The following is a 24,841-nucleotide window of genomic DNA, read 5'->3' on the forward strand; positions in this document are numbered from 1 at the left end:
GTTTCAGTGTACACTACGGGTCCTCCTTCTGTATATTCTTTTTCTGTATATTCTTTTTCTGTGCATCTTATCAAATAATAAAACTTGATTTGATTTGAGGGAAAGTGGGGAGCTGATCGCAGGCCAAGCAGTAAGGGGAAATGTCCGTATACAGCGCCATAGTGGCCGGCAACAGAAAGGAGTTTGTAGGAGTCTGAAGGCTATCTCCTATTTCCTTGTTCGCTCTCTGTGCAGATCTGGAAAGGATTTCCTGACTAATCTGTAGTGCAAACATAACTCATGAAAGGTTGTCAACGGGTCCCTGTTGGCACCATCACCACTCCCCTCCCCCGCAGTATATGGAGGGGCTCGTTAGCCCGGAGCAGAGAATGAGTCCCCGCGCCCGAGCGTGAGCCATTTCATTAGGGTTGGCGACGCAGGAGGCGTATATATATATATATATATATATATATATATATATATATATATATACAGTCCCAGTATAACGGCGCCACTTAAAACGAACTTTCGCTTAAAACGAACAATGTCCGCGTGATCGTGAAAATATACATTGGTTCAATGGCACAAAATCGCACTTACAATGAACGTGTCCGAGCGCCACTGATCAGATACAGCAAACAGAGATAATGGCCAGCCGACTTCCCGGGAAACCACTTTTGACCACCAGTCAGGCATCGGCGAGGTGCCCATACATTCTTATTGTTAAACGCCGACCCTGCCTCTGCGACCCTCTAGTTGCCGCTCTCCCCAACCCATGGAGAAAGGAAAGCTGTTTGCTTCCTCCATGCCAAGACTGCTTTTGATTAAGCACCCCTCCGTCTTTTGTCCTCCCGCTACACTGAGCTCCCCGCATCGCCAGAGGGTGGAAGTGATTTTAAAATTAAAAGAAAAGTGAGCCCGGTTACTGTCTCTCAGAGGGAGGACACCTCAACAGTAGCTCACGAGGGATGGGGGTAGAGAAGGGAATAAAAGGATAGGATTAAAAGGTAGAGAGATAGACAGGAAGTAGAGAGCGAGGTGCAGGGACAGGGAGCGAAAGAAGGATACGGTTGCAGGAGTCTGAGGATGGGGCACCACTGGCGAGAGCTCTTGTTGGCGACAGGAGATGGCGTCGGGCTAATTTAGTCAGCCAGAGCTACGCTGTCGTCGTCGTAGGGGACCGGCGGCAGGAGGTGGCGCAGGACCAAACCAGTCGGCCAGAGCTGCGCTGTCGTCTGAGATCGCGAGGGCATAACCTGTCGGCACGGAATCCAGCGAGCGAGTGCCGCATTGCCAGACGAGGCTTGTGTTTTCATACTGCTACCAATCTTTCGAAGACCGGTCGGCCATCTACCCTGTTTTTGATCGCTGGTACTGTCATTGGCATCACCGGCCTGGAGTGACCAGACCATTTGCCAACATCGTCGGCCACCGACTGTATCTGATAGTCTGCGCCTAGTGCACGCGTGTACGCTACCCCACCGACTCTGATAATTTGCCATTCGTTTCGTGTTGAGGACTTGTTCTCACTCACTTTGCACTCAGCTCAGCATGCCTTCTGCACGCGTGCGGAAGCGCGAAAACGACTGTTAATTTGCGCGGAACGAATCGCGAAATATTAGTTCGTAAGACCACACAAACCCATCGCCGCAACAAAACGATTTTTTGACCACGGCCGCCGATTCTTCTAGCACTGCCGCGCGCACCAATCCAGGCGGCCATGCTTTCACTTCTGCGCGCGTTGGCACTCTTTCCAAGTTTTTTTACGTCCAATTTCGCGGACCTTTCAAGCAAGCTACCCAACCTGCCCCCTTCCCATCTGTTTTGGTTTTCAATGTCGCCCTCCCGCCACACCCTCCTCTTTTTTTATCGCAACTCCTTGCTTTTCTCTCGCAAGTCTGCTCTCCTTTCTTGATTACAACCCCTTTGCCCATCTCCACCGCTCCGCGACGCCTGCCACGCTCGCTCAAATTAGTTTCGTTTTCTGATTGGAAACGGGCCCAGAGCAGTTCCACGCGTTCTGGCACGCGTGTCACGTGTGCGCGTCTTGCTCGCTCTTGGTGTGCGTGTGTGGTCATGATGGCCGACGGGAGGACTAGCACGCTTTTTCCTGCCACTCAACAAAACGTCGAAAGTGTGACCGCTTGGCTTGAGCGTAATCCACGTGTTAGGTGCCGCTTTGCGGAGTGCTTGCTCATGGCTGTTGACCACCTGGTAGCAAATTTGCCGCTTCGGGCGTCCCGGTATTCAGCTGTGGAAATGGTGAATATTTCGTGGGCGGCGGTGACGGCTACATGCGCGCGAAACTGTTCTCACGAGGCCAACTTTGTCGGCTCAGCTTTCGAACAGGACCACTGCGGCAGCGATCTGTGGCAGCGCGTCGTCGACTCCGACCTGGGAGAGCGGGTGGGACATCAGTTGCGATGGTTTAATTACAGCCGATGATGATGCCGCCACTGCGGAACCTTGCACAGATTAGGGCATTGTGAATTAAGTACATGGCGAGAGTCATTTGGAAGAATCGAATTGTGAGAACGACAAAACTTTGGAGCCAGTGCCTCATGCAGCTTATGCCATGAGCCTTGGCGAACGAGCACCCTGCCGTTTTAAATGAACTCGAGACCACCCTTATCGCTTCTGCTCTTTGAGACATGTGCATCACGGATTTTTTGGGGCGAAAAAAGTTTGTGTTTTCACTCGCCAATTTTTTTTTAAAAGCTGCGTTTCATTTACTACGAACTTCGGGATACAGCGAACGAATGCCGCGTCACGCTCAGGTTCGTTATAAGCGGGCTCGACTGTATATATCGAACGCATTATTCGAAGGTCGCAGGTTCAGTTCCTGCCTACAAGTTATCTTTTCACCCACTTTTCTTTCTTAACATTTACATTACAATTCGGTCAAATAACTTCCCATATACGACAGAACCCATACGGCGTAGCACCGAAAGAGCGTGAAGCAATCCAGGAACAAGTGAAGAAAATGCTCGATGATGACGTCATCCAGCCGTCGAGAAGCCCTTGGGCATTGCCAGTAGTGCTGGTTAAAAAGAAAGACGGAAGCTTGTGATTTTGTGTCGACTACCGCAAGCTGAACCATGTGACAAAGAAAGACGTATACCCATTACCGCGCGTCGATGATTCACTCGACAGGCAGAGGTATGCACGCTACTTCTTGTCAATGGACCTCAAAAGTGGGTATTGGCAAATTGAGGTCAACCAGCGAGATAGAGAAAAAACAGCTTTTGTAACGCCTGACGGGCTTTATGAATTTAAATCGGATTGCGCTTCGGATCATGCTCAGCCCCCGCAACATTTTGAAGACTAATGGATACCGTTCTGTCAGGCCTTAAGTGGCAGACATGTCTGGTCTATTTGGACGATGTCAATGTTTTCCAAAAACATTTGAGTAACACCTAAGCAGGCTGCTATCGGTATTCAGGGCAATAAGGTCTGCCGGCCTGACACTGAAACAAGTGAAGTGTCATTTTGGATTCAAGGAGCTCCAATTTTTAGGCCATGTGGTGAGCCATGAAGGTGTTCGACCTGATCCCGATAAGATTGCAGCCGTCAGAAAATTTCCGGTGCCAACAGATAAGAAAGCAGTCAGGCGTTTCCTTGGCCTATGCACATACTACCGAAGGTTTATTACCAACTTCTCACACATAGCCTCGCCGTTAACACGGCTCACAAGAGAATAAGTTTCGTTCATATGGGGGGACGATCAACAAGCGGCATTTGACGATCTCCGACAACGCCTGCAGACACCGCCTGTACTTGCTCACTCTGATGAGGACACTCCAACAATGGTCCACACAGATGCCAGCAACGTGGGTTTAGGCGCTGTACTCGTCCAGTGGCAAGACTCAGCCGAGCGGGTGATCGCATATGCTAGTAGGACGCCTTCCTACGCAGAGTCCAGCTACTCCACAACGGAAAAAGAGTGTCTTGCCGTCGTACGGGCGGTTATGAAGTTTTGTCCGTACCTCTACGGTCGTTCCTTCCAGTAGTCAGCGACCATCATTCCCTCTGCTGGCTGACCAACTGACCAACAAAGACCCGTCTGGTCGGCTCGCACGGTAGAACTCACGCCTTCAAGAATTTAATATGCAGTCGTGTATAAGTCCTGTGGTGACCCCGCTACTAACTGCAGCGGACGATCACCGCGGGTTCACGCTTAGCGAGCCACAGGGCCGCTACTCCGTTTACTCGCGTGTAGCGCACCGCTCCGCGCGCGCTCAACTAATAAGGCGTTTAGCACAGCGCGACAAACAGACAGTGTTCTAAGCAAAAATACACAACACTTTATTGCCTCTGGCGGCACCCCGAACAAACAGTACAACGTCCGCTCCCGGGACGCGGGTAGCAAAGGCACCCGCACGCGGACGTTCACAATAAGGGGAAAACCGCGAGCACGTCGCAGCTGGCAATGACGAGCTTTGACACGCCGGTCGGGAAAGGGTCCCTCGCGGCTATGCTGCGCACTCTCACAATGGCCAATGGGCCTGGTCGCGAGTGTTGGGGCAAACCTCGTAAGCGTAGGCCTACGGCAAGTGCGGCTCGTTATGGTACGACCACTTCAAGCACTAGGCACCGCTGTGGGCTTAGCGTACGCTACCGAAGCTAGCACTCGAGTAAACACGCCTGCCAAGGTGCCCAAGGCGACCCCAGGCAGGCTACAGCCCGGCGATTCCCAAAAGGTACGTGGACGAAGGAAAACACGTGCTTACCCGGCGCCGACCACGAAGAAAAGAGCGCTCCCTCGGCGCGCGCGTACCGCGTGCCATGCCCGCACGTGGCGCCATGTATCGCCACGCGTCGTTATCAGAGCAGGAAAAGCAAAAGGGTGTGGCCATGCGGCGGAATGCCCGCGAAATGGTCGCAGGCGCACCTCAGATCCCCACATCCTCCTCTCCTTAATTCACCCTATATACCGGTCTGCAAAGGCAGCCAGTCGTCGCACATGCATGCAAAGGCGTCATGCAATGGGCACCAGCTAGCCTCAGCCTCGCTCTGCAACTGCTGCTGAAGAAAAAAAAATAAAACAACACAAGAATACACTTGAGAAATACAATGGCTCCGCGGAAGAGGGGTAACGGGAGTTCATGATGCTCACGCAAGAGCGGGTTCACGGCTCGGAGGGGCAGCGTCACGTAATGTTTGACTAGGGTGACTGCGTGGATGCGAGAGTTCAAGGGGAGGATTCTGGTTGAGGCCTTCATGCGAGGAACGGGCTCACCTTCGTCTCGTCGATGTTGACGACAGCCCTGCGAGTCCGACGACAGCCCTGCGAGACACTCCCTCTCGGTCACGGAATAATTCCTTTCCGCGAGTATCAACGAGTGGCTGGCAAAGGCCAGCGGCTGCAACCATCGTATTCCTGTAGGAGAACTGCTCCTAATCTCAGATCGCTCGCGTCAGTCTGGACGACAAACGGTCTGGTCAGGTCGGAAAGCTTGAGCTGCGCCGTCTCCGCAATGGCGCTAGACAGACGGCAAAACGCCTCTTGCTGCTCAGGTCCCCATCGCCACTCAGCTGACTTACCCAAGAGCTTGGTCAAGGGCGCCTGCACTCGGGCGCAGGACGGAATGAAAGACCGGTAAAAATTGGCCATTCCGAGAAAGCGGCGCAGCGTACGTCCTTGGGCGCGGGGAAATCGAGGATTGCTCGAAGTTTCTCCCGATCTGGCTCAATGGAGCCTTCGCCCAGCGTGAAGCCAAGTAACTGAACTCGGGTTCGTGCTAGTTGGGCCTTTGCGGAATTTAACGTCATCCCGGCGGCTCTCACCCTCTCGAGCACATCGGCAATGTGGGCCAAGTGCTCTTCGAAGGTTCGTGAATAAATCACGATGTCGTCGAGGTAGCACATGCAGTAAGACCACTTTGCTTCCCCGAGCACACGGTCCATGAGTCTCTGAAAAGTCGCAGGAGAAGATTTTCAAAGAGCCTGCCGTCATTCTGCTTACATAGTGGTGTTCTCTATAAGAACTTTTCTTCCAGGGGCGCCCACCTAGTTGTCGTCCTGACGTCAATCCGTGCGGAGATACTTAGTGCTTGCCACAATGAGCCAATGTCAGGTCATCTCGTATACACACGCTCATTGGCCCGAATCCAACAGAAATACTACTGGCCAAGACTTCCGGCTATTGTGAAAAATTACGTGCACACGTGCCTCGATTGCCAACGACGAAAATCGCCATCGTTAAAACCAGCTGGACTATTACAACCGATTCAAGTGCCCACGATACCTTTTGCGAAAATTGGAATGGATCTCCTTGGACCATATCCGACTTCCCATACTGGCAAGAAGTGGGTAATAGTCGCCACCTCACGCGCTACGCAGAAACAAAGGCTTTGTCAAGTGGCATCGCCATTGAAACAGCACGATTTTTCATAAAAAATATCGTCCTGAGGCACGGTGCTCTGACAATCATATTAACGGATCGAGGTACCGCTTTCAGGGCCGCACAAGACAGTGCTTGTGCTCAGTGGAACCGCTCATCGGAAAACCACTTCTTATCACCCACAAACGAACGGTTTAACAGAATGCCTCAACAAGACTATTGTCGACATGTTGAGTATGTACATTGACGTGGATCACAAGAACTGGGACGACATTCTACCGTACACCACTTTCGCCTATAATACAGCGCAGCAAGAAACTACACGAAGAACGCCGTTCAGTCTCCTTCATGGCCGTGAAGTGACGACAATGCTTGATGCCATGTTGCTGCACGACTGCAATGACATCGATTTGGACGCTGCATCTTTTACCCAACGAGCAGAAGCAGCGAGGCAGCTTGCACGCGTCCAAATCACCCAGCAGCAAAATTACGACGCCCAACGTTATAATCTGCGACATCGACATGTCGTCTATTGACCCGGCGAGAAGAAAGTGTCAGTATGGAGTCCTATCCGCCGCCGGGGACTGTCTGAAAAATTGCTGAACAAGTATTTTGGCCCGTACACAGTTGTACAACGTCTGAGTGACGTTAATTATGTGGTCGTTCCTGACAGTCCCTTGACAACTCGCCAGCAAAAACCAGATCGTGCACGTTGTGTGAATCAGGCCCTATCGTTCGGACTGATTTGCGCCACACATCTACTGCACCGTCTTTTGTAGAAGAGCATCGGGATGCTGCTCCTTAGAGGTGGGGCAAATGCCGCATTGAATATGCAGCACCAAGAGAACAACGAAGAGCACGCACAGTGGGAGAGAAAGACGAGGTTCTCTTCCTATCAGTTTGCCAGTGTTCTGGTATGTATAAGTGAGTTGTCCTGCATTCAACTGATGCTGTTCCTGCATTGTGACAATATATATATATATATATATTGTCGCAGTGCAAAGCGAACAAAAGATGACAGCAGCTTACGGCAGCGAAAAGAGCGTATTCAGGATCAGCTGTACAGCAAGATGCCTGCTTCGTGGTCGTCCCGAAAAACCACCTGACCCACTAGCTGGAATCTACAAAACATTCCTATCATCGTTCTTTTTCATATAAACACGTGTCACTTGCCCCTCCTTATAAGAGCATCGCCCCGATGCTGATGCAGACGCACAGTATTTTTTTTAACGTGCAGTCAGTCACTCACGTACGGCTTCATACGCACTACATGAACAAGTTCAGGCTGGTGCTGGCGACGCCTCGGGCATTGGGGACTGTGGGAGACAACCTCGTAGGTGACGTCACTTAGCTGGCGCGATACTCGGTATGGCCCGAAATATCACCTTAGCAGCTTCTCAGACAGTCCACGTTTTCGTACGGGTGTCCAAACCCACACTCTGTAACCGATTTTGTACGTTACAGTTCTATGGCGAGCATTGTAGCGGCCTGCATCGTAGTCTTGTCGCTGGTGGATCCGTAAGCGGGCGAGCTGTCTAGCTTCTTCCGCGCGTTCAGTGAACACGTCAGCGCCTGTGTCGGTAGCGTACCATTCATGTGGCAACATCGCATCCAGCATAGTCCGTACCTCCCATCCATGAACCAAGCTGAATGGAGTCATGCGAGTCGTCTGTTGTTTAGCCGTATTGTATGCGAACGTGATATAGGGTAAAATCTCGTCCCAATTCTTATGTTGTACGTCCACGTACATCGACAGCATGTCTTCAATCGTCTTGTTGAGGCGCTCCGTTAGTCCATTTGTTTGCGGGTGGTACGCAGTGGTCTTACGGTGAGTCGTTCCACTAAGCATCAGGACGTGGTCTAAAATAGCTGCCGTAAATGCTGTTCCGCGGTCCGTGATCACGATAGTCGGAGCACCGTGGCGTAGCACAATATTTTCTATGAAAAATCTCGCCACTTCCACTGCGGTGCTCTTTTGAATAGCTTTTGTTTCGGCATACCTGGTTAGGTAGTCTGTTGCGACTATAACCCAGCGATTCCCTGTAGGAAGGGGTCCCAAAATATCCATTCCTATCTGTTCAAACGGTGTACGTGGAACCTGTACTGGTTGCAGCTGACCGGCGGGTCTCTTTGGAAGTGACTTGCGGCGCTGGCAATCGATGCAAGTGTGAACGTGGTGCTTGACGGCTGTTGTGAGTCGTGGCCAGTAGTATCCCTGCTGTACTCTTGCCAATGTGCGAGTGTAGCCTAAATGGCCAGACGTCGGCTCATTGTGACATGCTTGGAGCACTTCAGTTCGAAGAGGTGCAGGAATAACGAGCAAATAGGGAGCTCCGATGGACGAAAAGTTTCTCTTGTAGAGGACGCCATTGCGTAAGCAAAACGACGATAATGTCCTTGCAAAGACTCTAGGTGCCCTCGAAGAACGTCCGTCCACATAATTAATCAAATCAAGCAATTCAGGGTCACTTCGTTGTTGTTGGGCAATCGTGGACGTCGAGAACACCAAGGAAGGCCATATCGTCGTCGTCAGAAAGAGAAGCTGACTGTACTGGTGATCGAGACAGGCAGTCGGCGTCCGTATGGCGCTTCCCAGACTTGTGTATGACCGTCATATCAAACTCTTGTAACTTCAGACTCCAGCGTGCTAATCGGCCGGTTGGATCTCTTAAATTAGTCAACCAACAGAGGGAACGATGGTCACTTATAACTTTGAAAAGGCGGCCATACAAGTACGGGCGAAATTTCATAACTGCCCAGACCACGGCGAGGCATTCTTTCTCAGTTGTTGAATAATTGGCCTCAGCGCGTGTTAGCGTCCTGCTTGCGTAGGCGATCACTCGTTCCGTGTCTTCCTGCCACTGCACAAGCACAGCTCCGAGGCCTACATTGCTTGCGTCAGTGTGAAGCATTGTTGGCGCTTGTTCGTCGATGTGAGCAAGCACTGGGGGTGTTTGAAGACGTTGGCGGAGGTCATTAAACGCTGCTTGCTGTTAGTGATTCCACTCAAAGGTGGCGTCGTCTCTAGTGAGGCGAGTTAACGGCGACGCAATCCGTGCAAAGTCGGCGATGAACCGGCGATAGTAGGCGCATAGGCCCAGAAAGCGCCTGACAGCTTTCTTATCGGACGGTACTGGGAACTGTGCCACAGCCGCAAGTTTTTCGGGATCAGGCCGAACGCCGGTACAGCTGACGACATGACCAAGAAACAGCAGTTCTTCAAAACAAAAGTGGCATTTCTCTGGTTTCAATGTGAGGCCTGCGGAGCGTATGGCTCGTAAAACAACTTCTAGCCTCTTGAGATGCTCTTCAAAAGTTGGGGAAAACACTATGACGTCGTCTAGATAAACTAAACAGGTCTTCCATTTTAACCCTGAAAGTACAGTGTCCATGAGCCTTTGAAAAGTAGCGGGCGCTGAGCACAGACCAAAGGGTAGAACTTTAAATTCATATAAACCATCCAGCGTCACAAAAGCGGTTTTTTCCTGATCTCTTGGGTCTACCTCGATCTGCCAATATCCACTTCTGAGGTCCATTGAAGAAAAGTAGCGAGCGTTCCGAAGCCTATCGAGGGAGTCATCAATACGTGGAAGCGGATACACATCTTTCTTAGTCACTTGATTCAGCTTCCCGTAATCCACGCAAAAACGCAGGGTACCGTCCTTTTTCTTAACTAATACTACAGGCGATGCCCACGGGCTCTGTGATGGCTGAATCACATCATCTTCAAGCATTTTAGCGACTTGTTGCTGTATCACTTCCCGTTCCTTTGGAGCCACACGATAAGGATTCTGGTGTATAGGCCTTGCTGCGTCGTGGGTAATTATTCGATGCTTTGTTAGCGGCGTTCGACCGACCCGTGATGTCAATGAAAAGCAGTCCTGGAATTCAGCTAGCAGCTCAAGAAGTCTAGTTCGTTCGTCCCTTGACAACGTAGTACCAACGTCAAGATTAGGTAGTGATTCTTCTTGAGGTGCTTCGTCTAGGGCCGATAAACTGCCTTGGATTTCTACAGTATTGTCAAAGTAAGCGACGGCTGTACCCTTCGGGAGGTGTCGGCGCTCAGCATTGAAGTTAGTGAGCAGCAAGTTTGTGCGTCTCGCAGTGACAGTGACTAGACCTCGAGCAACTGAAATACCGTGGCTAAATATCAGTGAGCTTATTTGGTCAGCAATGCCGTCGCCGTCAAACGGCTCATCCCCTGCCACCGAAACAAGCATACACGATCGTGGCGGGACGACCACATCGTCATCCGTCAGACGCAAAGGCCCTGAACAAGACATATGTCTCAGCTTTGAACAATCGACTAAAGTAGGGCTGTTGTTGCGAAATGTAATGACACTGTCAGGGATGTTGATCACGGCGCCATGTTCTCTCAAGAAATCCATTCCGATAATCAGGTCTTTACAGCATGAAGCAAGAACGACGAACGTCGCCACGAAAGTAGAGCCACCGATGTCGAGCCTTGCTGTGCACATTCCGACAGGCATCAGTAATTGGCCGCCTGCCGTCCTTAAGTGAGGTCCCGTCCACGCTGTCTTTACTTTCTTGAGGCGTACGGCAAGGTCATCTTTGATAATAGAGAAGTCAGCCCCGGTGTCGACTAAAGATTTGACTTGCTGTCCATCCACAAGAACGGTAAAACCCGGGGTCATGGTTTCGTCGGTATTTTGTCTTGTCGGCTTTACAGCGTCCTGAGGTGGGAGTAATGGGGGCTTTTTTTCTTCATCTTGACAGCCTGCAACCTTACCCCCTGAGGTCGCCGCCTTCAGTTTCCCCGGTGTGGGCTGGGTGACCTCGCTCCTCTGGTGTCGGCAAAAGTGCGGCGCTGCAACGAAGGTGACTGGGCAGGAGAAGGAGAGCGTGGTCGATGTCGGAAGACCGGCTCGTAATCAGTTGTAGCCTCGTCATCATTGTTACGGCGGCCGTCGAATGGGTGTCGAGGTACCGGAGGTCCTTGAGAACCGACATCTCCACGGCGGGATACGTACTCGTTGGCATGTCAAATGTCAAACCGTGGCCTGAGAGGGCGAGACGGATCGGCGCGGTGCCAGCAATAGCGGGCTATGTGGCCTACACCTCCGCAGTTGAAACAGAGTGGACGCCTGTCGGCAGTGCGCTAGGTGTCTGTTCGGCGAAGCTGTGGTTGCCGTGATGACTCCTCACGCGACGAAGGCCATGGCAAGCCAGAAGACGACTGGTCGTATGGGGGCTGGGTGGATGGGCGCCACGATGTCTCCCCTTGTGGTGGTGACCAAAGAACAGTAGCAGGTGGCGGGTAGTATGAAGGCGGAGCGGGTGGGGAGCTTCGAAGGGCGGCGGCGTACGTCATGGGACGTTGTTCGGGGGCAGGATCAGCTGTCGAGAATGCTTGGCGGATTTCGTCACGGACGACTTGAGCGACGGATGCCATGGGTGTATCCACTACCGGAGTCCGCAGCCTTTGCAATTCTTCACGAACAATCTCTAATCATGTCACGTAAGGAGCTATGACTGTCAAACGTCACAGCGGCGGCCTGAGTTTGGGGGCTGCTGCACAAGCGGTCATATTGTCGGCAGCGTTGGTGAAGGGCCCGCTCGATAGCCGACGCTTCTTTGATGAAGTTCTCTACAGTGCTTGGCGGGTTGCGCAGAAGTCCGGCGAACAACTGCTCTTTCACGCCGCGCATGAGGTAGCGCAACTTCCTATCTTCAGTCATCTGCGGGTCAGCCCTCCGAAATAAACGTGTCATGTCTTCGGCGAACATGGCGACCGTTTCATTGGGTTTTTGGACCCTTAGCTCTAATAGTTGGTGGGCGCGGTCACGTCTGTCGACATTGGCAAAAGTTTCAACCATCTTCTGGTGAAAGTCGGTCCATGTGGACAGGTTGCCTTCTCTGTTCTCGTACCAAGTACGAGCGCTGTCATCGAGATAGAAGTAGGCCCGGCCGAGCTTTTCCTGAGCAGACCAGTGGTTGATCTTCGCAACACGGTCATAGTGGTCTAACCAGTCTTCTACATCTTCATGTGCGCCACCACCAAAGCGTTTCGGCTCCAGCGATTGAAAAAACGTTACCTGGGATGGAGCGGGAGCACTGGTGCCGAGAAGTACAGGCTGGGGGCTGGTGTTAGCCATTTCTAGATGTCCGGTAGAGGTTTTCTGCGAGGGGTTGCAGTCTGGAGGAATACCTCGTAGCCGACGACTGAATCGATGGACAGGGGTTGCAGTAAGCACGTCCGGGCTGGATGAACGGCTCCCACTAGGACTGTGAAGCATCGGGCAGCGTCACGGCCCAGCACCTCCACCAGTGTCGCAGTGCAACGCGAACAAAAGATGACAGCAGCTTACGGCAGCGAAAAGAGCGTATTCAGGATCAGGTGTACAGCAAGATGCCTGCTTCGTTGTCGTCCCGAAAAACCACCTGACCCACTAGCTGGAATCTACAAAACATTCCTATCATCGTTCTTTTTCATATAAACACGTGTCAATATATATATATATATACATACTTGAATGACGAGTTATAGGACCATGACATTTTTTTAATTGCAATAGCAATTAAAGGAGTTTGACTCACAAGTCAAAACACTTTTTTATTGACATTTTCGCCGTTGATCCGGCCTTCGTCAAAATGAAACAAAACACTACAATGGTCACCACTTATATATATGCCAGTTGGTCACATGGATTCTAGATTGGTACAATTGATACACGTGAAAAAATGTCTAAAAATTTTTAAATTGTGTCATCATAATGTTAATCAGAAACATGCTCACGTATTATAAGAGTGAACAGCGATTGACAGCAACTGTGGCGACAAGGGTGAAAAACAATATGAAAGGGGGAATGTGGACAAATGATGAAAAAAGGCTTCGATTAAATCATGCTGAACCACTATGCATAGACCTAGGCATTTGTCGCGTTGAACTGGAGGTGTCCATCACTTATTCGAAAACACAAGAGCGGTATAGTTATTGGACGTAGGCATATTATAGAAGAATCGCCTACAAAAAACAACCGTTTACGACCAAAATTTCCACTAAAGAAAAGGAGACAATAAAGAGCTTGGCTAACAATTCCGACATTATCATCAAGCAAGCTGACAAAGGAGGTGCCATTGTCCTTATGAATCGAGATGATATATCTGAGGCTTACAGACAGCTACGGAACGACACCTTCTACAGACGCTATGAAATGAGCCCCACCACTCATTTCAAATGTGTCATCAAAAAAGAATTAGAACAATTCATGGCAGATAAAAAGTTAACAGTGAAGAACCTGTCTTTGTTGCTTTCGCCAAGTCCGTAAAATTCGTAAGGCAGGCAACCCCGGTTGACCAATAGTGTTGGCTATTGGTTCCGTAACCGAGAGGATTTCCAGTTTTGTTCACACCCTCATTAGCCATATTCCGCAAACTTACCCGTCCTACAAAGACTCTAGCCATTTCTTACACAGCGTTGCTGATTTGAATGTTTCTGAAGAATCCCTCTTGGTCACTCTGGATGTTTGTTCCCTTTGCACAAACATTCCACACAAGGACAGCATCCGTCAGGAATACGAGCGTATGGCTTCTGACCATTCCTATCGTTGGCGTAACATTAGCAACATTATTGAAATTAATTCTCCAATAAAATAACTTTGAATTCAACTATGAACATTTCATACAAGTGGACAGGACTTCCATGGGGCGAAAATTGGCCCCAATTACGCTAATATCTTCATGGGTGTGCAGGAGAAAGAATTCTTAGAGGGGTACTGACAAAAAATATTTGGCCTCGCGTTTTTCTGCTGCAATGCTTTGCTGTAGGGCTGCTAGTCATGACACGACACTTTGTTGCATCACATGATAGATAATTAATTACAGGCCCCTCATTATTGACCAGTTTCAGTTTCAATTTGAGAGAGTTCCAAAAACTGGGTGCAACTGTCGCCACCTAGCGTGTGCAACTCTTGACTACGTCAGCCCACAGAACTGTGACGCACTTCTGCACGATCCGCATCAAGAATTACTTTCGAATAGGAAACGGCACTGGAATTTCGCTACACACGAAACTTTCTAAACGTGCGCCACGACCACGCACTCCCAACCAGTTGCCGAGAAATATAGACTTCGGAAACTAACGCGGCAAAAGAAAAATGGCGGCTATGACGTCATTATGTTTGTTGGCTATAACGTTTGTTGACTGCAGCGTGGTGACGTGATGGAAGTAAGGGGTCACCGCGGGGTCACCTCCGAGGGTGTCTATAGCGCTATGGAGTCGGTCGCTCACGCAAACTTCAAAATTAATACCTTCCAAGCTACATTCGCTGTTGATATCTTGCAGATAATATACGAATGTTCACGAGAATTTATCCCGCAGGCTATCTCTGCCCCGAAATTTTTTGTCAGTACCCCTTTAAGCAGTCAAACATTAACGCCACTTTTTTATAAAAGATACATTGACGACATCTTCCTGGTTTGGGAACACAGGGAGCATGCATTACTTTAATTTATAACAGCATTCAATAACGTTCACAATTCCATATCATTCTCCCATTCATTCTCAAACGCACGGATTTTCTTGACATCACTGTTTTTTTACGGAACGGCACACTAAGCACCACGCTTTTCAATAAGCCCACAGACAGGCACCAATATCTTCATTTTCACAGCAGTAATTTAAAGCAGTCATTATCACAGTCAATATCGTGAAGATTTCCAGGAAATGAAGGAGCAAAACTGAGTGATCTCATTGCAATTTTGACAGACAGCTTTCTTTTGGACGTGGACTGTATCATTATCACATTCAATGGCAATGATGGCCTCCTTAAAACTTATCTGCTCTGCCTACTTGCCTATTAAATGCATTCATTCTCCATATCTTTGAATATCACCTTGTAGCTTGATGCGATTGTCTACCTCACCTATACAGTGCAGTCCACTTACAAAGATGTTCAAATGCCAAGGAAATCCCATTGATTTAACCGATAACAGTTAAAAATGGGTTAACAAAAAAAGAAAGAGAGAGAGAGATGAAAACATCTGTTTGCAAGTAAGGTAGTGCAACTATGTACAACTTGTTTGCAGAAAAGGTATAGTCTATCAGCTTTGATTGCTTCATGCAAAGCTGGTACACATCTTTCTGAAGAGCATCTAAGTGCTTTAATAGGTGGGCAGGAGGTCATTCGTGAACACAAGGAACTGAAGGGACTGTATCAGCCACTGGGCCTCCAGCGATGACAGTGCGCAGGCAGGCTGCTCAACAGCATATTCGGAGTCGTCGTTCTCACCACTATCCGCATCACAGTGCAGTCGGTGCCAAGGACCATTTGCGGCACGAACTGTAGCCAGATTCAATCGCTATATCTGATATCAGGGTACTGGAGCATCGTAATAAGCAGTTTATTTTGCCATAAAAAACATACAAAAGTGGATGGTGCCATCGATGTTTATCGTTATAAGTGGACTCGACTGTATCGCTCGGACAGGGGAGGAATTTAAGCTCAGCCTGCTCAAGCAGACTTCACAAGCACAGGTGTTTAGTAGTAGCAAAGAAAATGCCGCAGTAGCTTTCGGACTACGCTACGGCAAAATCTTAGATGTTAAAGGCCGAAAAATCACTTCCTTAATTTTACCAAGTCCTCAATTTAATTAAATATTTCCAGCACCCTCATTACTTTGTTAAATCAAGTTTCAATTGTATAATAAATTCAATGCATCATTATCTTTACAGTGATAGTTTTCCTATGAAACATTATTAGCATGAAACATTAATCGTACAACCATAGCTCTTCTTTTCCTGCTTGCACTGGTGTGATGAAAATTCAAATATATCTTGATGACTAATAAATTGTCCTATTTATTACCAACGTCAGTTCACTCAATCTACATGTGACACATCAGTCTCACACACTCTTTAAAATTTAAGCTACATGAGAGCAAGAATCAGTTAAAAAATAATATAAGTAATATAGCATAAGCTATGAAATACCAGCCACAGCCTTAATTTAACTAAAAAGTTGAGCATTCTTAACACAACAGACAAAAAATTGCACGCCACAGTCTGTACCTGTATTCTGCAACACCTCCGTGATATTTTTCCATGGCAGTGGCAGAACTCATGCCATAGAACATCTTGTACTTCTTGCCATCTTTCTCAATAACCTCTCCACCAGACTCATCATGGCCTGCTAACATGCCACCTAGCATCACGAAGTCTGCACCTGCTCCAAATGCCTTGCTGACGTCACCAGGGCAAGTGCAACCTCCATCCTGAAAGAGTCCAGTATTTTCAAGCACAGCATGCACTGTCATCAGCAATGTCTCAGTAAGTCTTTATTCCAGACATGGCTGAGCAGAAGAGGAAAAAAAAGCCACTCAATCAGGGCTGTTTGATGTATTTGACACTACTAAAAGATTCGTACATACAAACTAGAGCTATACATGTGCATATCAATGCTAGCTAAGAGCCGTGGTACAAAAAATATGGGCACGTAATGATTCTAAATTTTAAAAACTGGTTTTGAATGTACTGCTCAGTGTCTTTGAATATAAGGTGTGTGTGTGTGTGTGCGTGTGTGTGCATGTGTGTGTGCTTGTGCGTGTGTGTGCGCATGCGTGTGCGTGTGTGTGTGCGTGCGTGTGTGTGCATGTGTGTGTGCGTGCCTGTGTGTGTGCGTGCGTGTGCGCGTGTGTGTGCGTGCGTGTGTGTGTGTGTGTGTGAAATCTGTGAAAGAAGGTTACACAGCTCAGTTTTTTTCATTGAGGATCATGAGAAAAAATGAAATCAACTCAACTGTACAATTATTAATACCTGGGGTTTTACATGCCATGCGATAGAGGGCTCCAAAAAGTTGAGCCATTTGATGTTCTTTGATGTGCACTGCCACTACACAACACACAGACCTCCAGCATTTCGCCTCCATCAAAGTAGCTACCAAGGCCAACATCGAACTCAACTCAACCATACAAGTAAAAATAAAACACTCTGTCATCATGAGGAGACGAAAGCATTTTAATAGAGCTTGTCCACTAGGTTTGGTGAATCGTAGCAGTGGGCAGCATTTACCCCGCACCCTGCTTTAAACTCCACATACCATGCTGCTAAATATAAATATAGTTATGGTGTACTTTACAAATACAGTAATGTTTAAAAATACCTTTCTTGTATTAATATGGCACCCATGAATACCATAGATGCATACCATCAACTGTGGTGGCCATGGGGTAATGGGAATATTGAGGATTACTAGGCACTGATTAAAAAAATAATAATTCAATTAACTGTATTTCCACTACTACCACTTCATTCGTATGTTCATAAAAATAAAATAAACTAATGAACATCAGACTACACAATCTATAATCATTAACTATAAACTTCTTATTAAATCCTCCATTCGGATATTTTTGTGTCACACAGTTAGGCCAGCAAAAAGAAGTGGGACTCACTCAGAGCAGCTCAAGAAATATATTTTGTGCTTTGGACTCACCAAAATTTTTTTGAGCAAAACTCACTCGGACTCACATTCACTAGAAGTTTCTTAAACCGGAGTCACTCGGACTCAGACTCACGGAAATTTTTTTGAGCAAAACTCACTCGGACTCACATTCACTAGAAGTTTCTTAAACCGGAGTCACTCGGACTCAGACTCACGGAAATATTACTCACCCCGACTCACTCAAAGCCAGACTCACGGCTTGATCGGAGTCTGAGTGAGACTGAGTGAGTCGTCTCATGAGTACGAAGACCTATGCATTCAGTAAGCAAAATTTCTACAAGTTAATGCGAAGTTTCAGGGTCTCATGCGCATACACATTCTTACTTCCCATCATATTACATATATTTCCCATCATATATATATACTTCCCATCATATTACATCATATTAACTATATGCTTTAAAAAGACAGAAAAAAATGCTTTTAAGGTTGCAAAGTGTGTGAAAATCTTAGCATTTCGGGCAATTTCATTACCAGGTGATATTAGATTTAAAAGGTATAAAAATTTTTGTCATTCCTGATCTTGTGAAATTAATTACAGTAGGCTCTCATTAAACAGAACCTGAAAAGACAAGAAAAATATATTCCACTTAACAGGAGTTCCATTCACCGAGAGATGAACAAGGCTGCAGAATACAAGCACGAAACCAACATTGACAGAGAATCTACAGTTACTGAGAGTCTACAGTTTAGGTTCCACAGAGCAAAGCAATATTTATGTTGTCCCTATTTTTGTTGGAAAACAATATTAATGCTTTCTCAATTACATAGGAAAAATGTTCCAAAATGTTCCAAACTACTATTGCCAGCTAATGACCCTAATAATATTTTATTGATTGATGACTGAGGTGCTTATATTTTGCATCATGGAGTGCCTAATTGTCCTGAGCAACTTCTTTTACTGATATGCTCACAATATGAAACGACCTCAGCCTTCCATAAAAAACTGAGGTAAGGCCTAGTGCATGAACATTACTAATATTACAATTAAGTTATAAAGCATACCTCAATTTATTCGATGATGATAATATAATAATAATAAAATAGGTTAATGTCCCAAAACGACGATATGATTACAGTCGAAGCCCGTTACAACGAACACAGCTTCAACGAAATTCCCGCTACAACGAAAAATTCACGATTCTCAGTCAGCAGTCCATAGGAGTCAATGCATAAATATTGTCGCCACAATGAACACTTTTTCTTCTTCCCCTCCCACTTCAACGAAATTTCACAATGCGATTCCAGACTCATATTTATTGCTATACAGTAAACTTAATCTTTAACATTTTGATGCATTTACATAACCTGAAAATACATCGACGAATTCTGAAACACGCGTTGGCACCACAAAAAACCACCGCTGTTGAGCAAGCAAGGGCACCGCCATTGCTCAATAGCGAAGGCAATGAGACATGGCAGTCTCATTGCCATCGCTATTGAGCAATGCTTGCAGAACAGCGGTGGTTTCTGGTGGTGCCAACGTGTGTTTTAGACTTCATCGACGTATTTTCAGGTTCTAAAAATGCATCAAAATGTTAAAGATTGGGTTTACTGTATAGCCGCAGATGATCCGAAGCTGAAGCTCTGTTGCTTAGTTCATGATTTCCTTCGTGGAGCTGCTGGGTGCGTCTGCGGAACGATGCCTTTTTAGATTCCTGTGCTTATCATTTTGTTCATGCTTGGCCAGTGTGGTAACTAATCAGAGCGGCTGTTTGTGGGCATTATCAACAAAATCGGCTAGCCGCGAGTGATGGATGATAAGAATGGCATAAAATAAAGTGAAAGTCACCGCTCCACGATACCCTGCTGCCATCTCGCCGTCTTGATGACAGACAGCTGCTGGTGTTAACATGTTAATGGAACTGTTAGGTTCACTCACGAAAGCGGTTGTAATCATTGTTTCAGCGTGCTTTACACCAAGGCCTCGCTATGCATGGGTGAGAATCGCGTCGTGACGCTGCTGGGATAGAATAAAAAGCAGCGGACACTTATTCAATTTGGAGAATAAACGTTCCTTTGTTTTGCTAGTTCAGATCGGCTATATTTTTTCAATTTCACTACAACAAAATTTTCGCTTCAACAAAATTTTTCCCGTGTCCCTTCAGTTTTCAGTTTTGTTGTAGCGGGGTTCGACTGTATGAGAGATGCCGCCGTGGAGGGCTCCGGAAATTTCGACCATCTGATGTTCTTTAACATGCACTAACATTGCGTTTCATCTCCATCGAAATGCGACTGGCATGGCCGGGATCGAACCCAAGACCTTTGGGTCAGCAGCCAAGCACCGTAACCACTACACCACCGTGGCAGACTCAATTCATTCGAGTGTCATCGTCTGCCCTGTCAATCAATCAATTTTTGTTGTTGCTTTTTTCTGGAAAGAGAATTACATGATAAAAGTTTGAACAATGACTATATTATTTTCTGCGGTTTTGCAAGCTAAAACCATGAGATGATTAAGAGGCACACTTTATTGTGGGATTTTTTTTCAAGTGTTTTTGACCACCTGTAGTTTTTTTAACATGCTCCCAAACACAGGTGTTCTTGTAGTTCTTGTATATCATCCGAATCGAATTGCAGCATGCTTTCACAAAGAAATCAATCACATCATTCATTTTTAAAACAAAAAAAATTCTACTTACCGAAATTATATGGCCGTCAAGGCCATGAGCTGCATCAGAACATTCAATGACTGCGCTGAGCTGTGGATAGCCTACGCCAGTCTTCTTACGCGTCGTGCAGACAGAGCCTGGTCCAATGCCAACTTTAATTATGTCTGCTCCAGAGAGAAGAAGCTCCTCTACCATTTCTCCAGTGACAACGTTACCAGCCTGGAAGGGGCATGTAAATAAATCACACAATCCTGCCCCCACACTGAACAAAGACCCTGGCAATAAAAATACACTTCAGTAAACAGACAATAGAGACAAGTAATCACAAAAGTAAAAGCACTCATTTAAGTGTATGTGGAATAGAAAACTTCAAGCTGTGCGAAAGCTGACAACTCTGCTAATTTCAATTTCATAGTTTCTCACCCTACTAAATGTAACGTCCCAAAAGTAATGCAACACAAAAAGATGCTTCATTACCATGTCAATAAACAAATGAACAGGTAATGTTCACATTATCAAAGAAAGTCTGAAGTTTCAAACCATTTACTTTAATGCAAAGCTATATCAATTCTTTATCATGAGGTTCCTGAAGCTTCAAACAGACTGTGCCACTTGCCTTTACTACCTGAAGTTACAACACATGTTTCTGCATGGAGCACAATTTCACCAAGGTCAGCCATACTAACTATTTTATGTCAACCATATCAAATGCTCTAACCATAATTGTGAGATAGCCATACATTACAAGGTACTCGGCTGCGACGGCTGCATTTCCGATGGAGGCAAAAATGCTGTAGGCCCATGTGCTCAGATTTGGATGCATGTTAAAGAACCCCTGGGGGTCGAAATTTCAAAAGCTTTCCACTACTGCATCTCTCATATTCATATGGTGGTTTTGGAATGTTAAACCCTACAAATCTATCAATCATCAAAGCCATACATCATGGTTGATGAGACAGGCCCCAAGTAAAATTGGCACTCGATAGCTGGAACATCCAAGAGTTTCCTATTGCTCGCCACTTGAGTAGGAGACATGGCATATTCTAGCTGCTTCACCCAATGAATAACCATCTTGTAGCCCATAAAGTCAAACTCCACTATATTGAACTTAGGTAAACAATTTTATCCTTTATATTGGACTATTTTCAAACATGGCAATGCTTTAACACCAATGCATAGAAAAATATATCATTACATCAAACAAAAACAGCCAGAACACTTGATATATTGAACATCGGGCAATTCGATTTGCCCCGAGAATTTGGTTTTCGCTCACAAAAATTTTCCTTGTGAAAAGCGACTTTTCCGCATATATTTAAAAGAGCGATCGATGTCATCCGGAGGGTGCCAAGTGAAGCAAGTAGAAACCAACACTTGCTGCACGTGCTTTCCCCTTTGATTCTTCACCAAACCACAGGCCCACCGTGCAAGTTGCCGTTCGCTTCTTTGCTAGTTTTGTTACTGCGAAGGATGACATAAAACAGAAACAAAATGGGCCACAATAAGTACAGTCAAATGTCAGGAAGATAATTCTTATGTCGCCACTGCGTAAAGCATCCCAAGCAGCATGCTGAAAATACTGAAATGCGTGGCTAACATTGGGGCAACTGAAGACTAGACCCTTCATCCACCCAATGTGTATTTACTACACGGAATAAAGATTCTGAGGTGCTACTTACGTTAACATCGTATTTTCTTGCATATAGCCCACTCCTTCATTCAAACCTGCATCCCCAACTACAAGTTGCAGGAAAATATAAAAACGACAAAAAGGAAAGTATTCCCGCGAAACAGTGCATTTTACATTGTCATAGAAGTGCTATGAAATGAAACTGCACTGCAAAATTAGCATGAAATTCAATTATTTCATAACAGCAGCTCATAGAATTAATTATCTAATATATCTAATTCCAGTTCTGTATGTGTATGTATGCATGCTAGAGTGTGTGCAAGTTTTGTACATATGAGTTCACCTGTATTTTAAGATTTTATGTCATTTCAAGTAACATGCTTGTGTAAAAAAGCATCCAAACAGTGCCATAAAGTGACAAAAATATGAATGAAGCTGTTAAAGTCTTATGTACTTATCAATATGCCACACGCACTAAGACCGGCACAAAAAACACTAAAAAATGAAAATAAACATCTCACTTCAGAACAGTCGATGGTGTTCTGAAAAGGGGTATTGTGGCACGATTGTGCCTCCGCAGTTCAGGCACAATGTTGCTCTCAAGTGCATGAAGGTTATGTTATAATTGCTTAATTTCATAAGGCAGGTAAAAGAGAGGCAAATTAGCACAACCAATGAAAACATGACAAAAATGGAAACAATGGCAAGCACTTGTCTATGCTGGCTGTTTGTCTAGTTGACTAACTCGACAAACAGTCTATTCTTGTAGGAAATAGTGAGGATCTGTTGCTGTTCCCACAGCAACTGTGATAAGCTCCGCAACTGGTGATGTGTCTTTACGGTGCATGTGTTGAAGTTCTAAATGAAACGAGCACGACACTTCATGCAGGAATAGCATTTGAATACCATTACTGAAGGGATTATATTAAGGTGCAAATGACAAGTTATTAGTGTATGAAGAGTGTAGTACAACTCTGTTCATTCTTGATTGGAATGACGGCTGTGTATATTCACTTGACTCTTTCGTTACCACGTGGAAACGGTTATTTTTTATGTCTCAGGAAGATAGTTTTTGCCAGTTTGAAAAGTGCTCCAGCAAGCATTGCAGCATACCAAATTGTGTACAATGAAATGCTCTTTCCAAAAAATATTTTGAATGAATAAAAATTTTAAAAAGTGTGTAATTTTCGGTTGCCAGCTGGTTAACAGCGTAATTAAAAACATCATATCTTGAAAAATATTTTAAGAAAATTCAGAAGATACATTTTGACGATAAATGGCCCAGGAACAGTACAATAAATAAAAAATGTCGCACAGAATGTCTCTATGCGCCTTTCATAATCATATAGTGGTTTTGGGACGTTAAACCCAACATATCAATCAGAATGTCTCTATTCACAAAAACGAAGAAAATCAGAACCGAGGTGCCGCTTCATTGCTTGTGCCTTGCTGTGAAGCATTGCTTGATTTTTCGTGAGACACGAGTGAACTCGTACACTTTTCTCGGTAAATTTTTGTTGTGTTGCGATAAGGGCCAGCAGCTGCTCCATTATAGATGGATGGCCGTGATGCGAGTAATCCCTCTATAAATCGGCAGTCCCATAAACTTCGCTATTTTGTCTAGTGTCACCTCTTTCCATGAGCCACCTAGGTTGGCGTCCCAATAGGTTGGCGTTCCAGTAGGTTAACATTCCAATTTATGCATTCAAGCATTTTCTTTGCATTTTTGCACATCGTATTACAGAAAAGAACAATATCGCACATGGTCCTAAAATATTTGTCGCTGCTTCATAGTCAGGGCCAAGATGTGCTCCGGGACTTTCTTGACCTTAGGGAGAAGCTCTGCTGCCGGCGCCACCACACCTCACCCCAGCAACGCGTGGACCTCGCAAGTAACCAGAGTAGCTATAAAATTGTGCACAAAGGTCAGTAGCTACGCACTTGCTGTGGAGGAGACAACTTGAGGCCGTAAACAAAACAAACCCATGAACAAATGTGGATGTCTCAGGCTGACGCAAAACATCGTCGCCATAATATTTGAAGCTGAGGTGTAGTTATCCTCGGACTCTAAGCTCATTCTCACTCAATTCAGATGTGGTTGCTAGACAGTTTCGAGCAGTGCGTGTGTTTCGCAGTGCAGGGGTGCACCCGTGTGGGCGTGACGGCGACGCCATAGAAGCAACTAGTGACACTAGATGCGGTCCTGTGTCTGATACAATGATATAAGCGAAAGTCAAGCTGCTGAAAACAGGCCGAGAAGGCCACTTCCACACTTTACACAGAAGGCAGACCTTAGCAAATATTTTTTGTAGCGTAAATTTTCGACTAGTAGCAACAGATCTCTATTGAATAGCTGGCATAAATTTCTGGTAATTATTATGGCCAGACACTTTCAGATGGCGAAGCTGACACCTTTAATTAATATTTGACTTAGATGTTACTGTAGCTTAACCACGAGCAGCACGCACTTTGGTCAAGTTCGTCAACCAGGTGCGTTTTCCCAGCAACACGTGCACATTGATTCGCGTGAAGGTCTGTCAAAAATCACCATGTTGCCAAAATGAGCGAATTCAAATTGATCCTTAAATTTGAGTGGCTGGACTAATCACCACTTTTGCAGGAGATGCATGCTCCAATCTTCCTTGTCACCCACTTGATGCCACACGCCTCAACATGGCATTACGCCCCATGATCGCCCCAGACTTCTCCCTAGTGCAATAAGCTGCCCTCACTCACCTTTTGGCTTCCTACCGCGACATCTTTAACCTTGACGACTGAACACTCGGCGAAACTTCTCTTGTGCAGCACCGCATCA

At 46.3% G+C, this 24,841-nt stretch overlaps 1 protein-coding gene across 2 annotated transcripts in view; it reads right to left on the reverse strand.

The window, feature by feature from the left end:
- The window catches only part of LOC119177074 (GMP reductase 2), an 82,211-nt gene that overhangs the window by 11,075 nt on the left and 46,295 nt on the right, over positions 1-24,841 (reverse strand). For both annotated transcript variants that reach the window (XM_075878071.1, XM_037428453.2), the window contains 2 exons: positions 20,427-20,615; positions 16,353-16,555 (listed from right to left, as the gene is read on the reverse strand). In XM_075878071.1, coding sequence (XP_075734186.1) covers positions 16,353-16,555; positions 20,427-20,615 — 392 coding nt within the window. The remainder of the gene's footprint in view (positions 1-16,352; positions 16,556-20,426; positions 20,616-24,841) is intronic.

This window comes from Rhipicephalus microplus, chromosome X, assembly GCF_043290135.1.
Source record: "Rhipicephalus microplus isolate Deutch F79 chromosome X, USDA_Rmic, whole genome shotgun sequence".
In the NCBI taxonomy this organism is placed as follows: domain Eukaryota; kingdom Metazoa; phylum Arthropoda; class Arachnida; order Ixodida; family Ixodidae; genus Rhipicephalus; species Rhipicephalus microplus.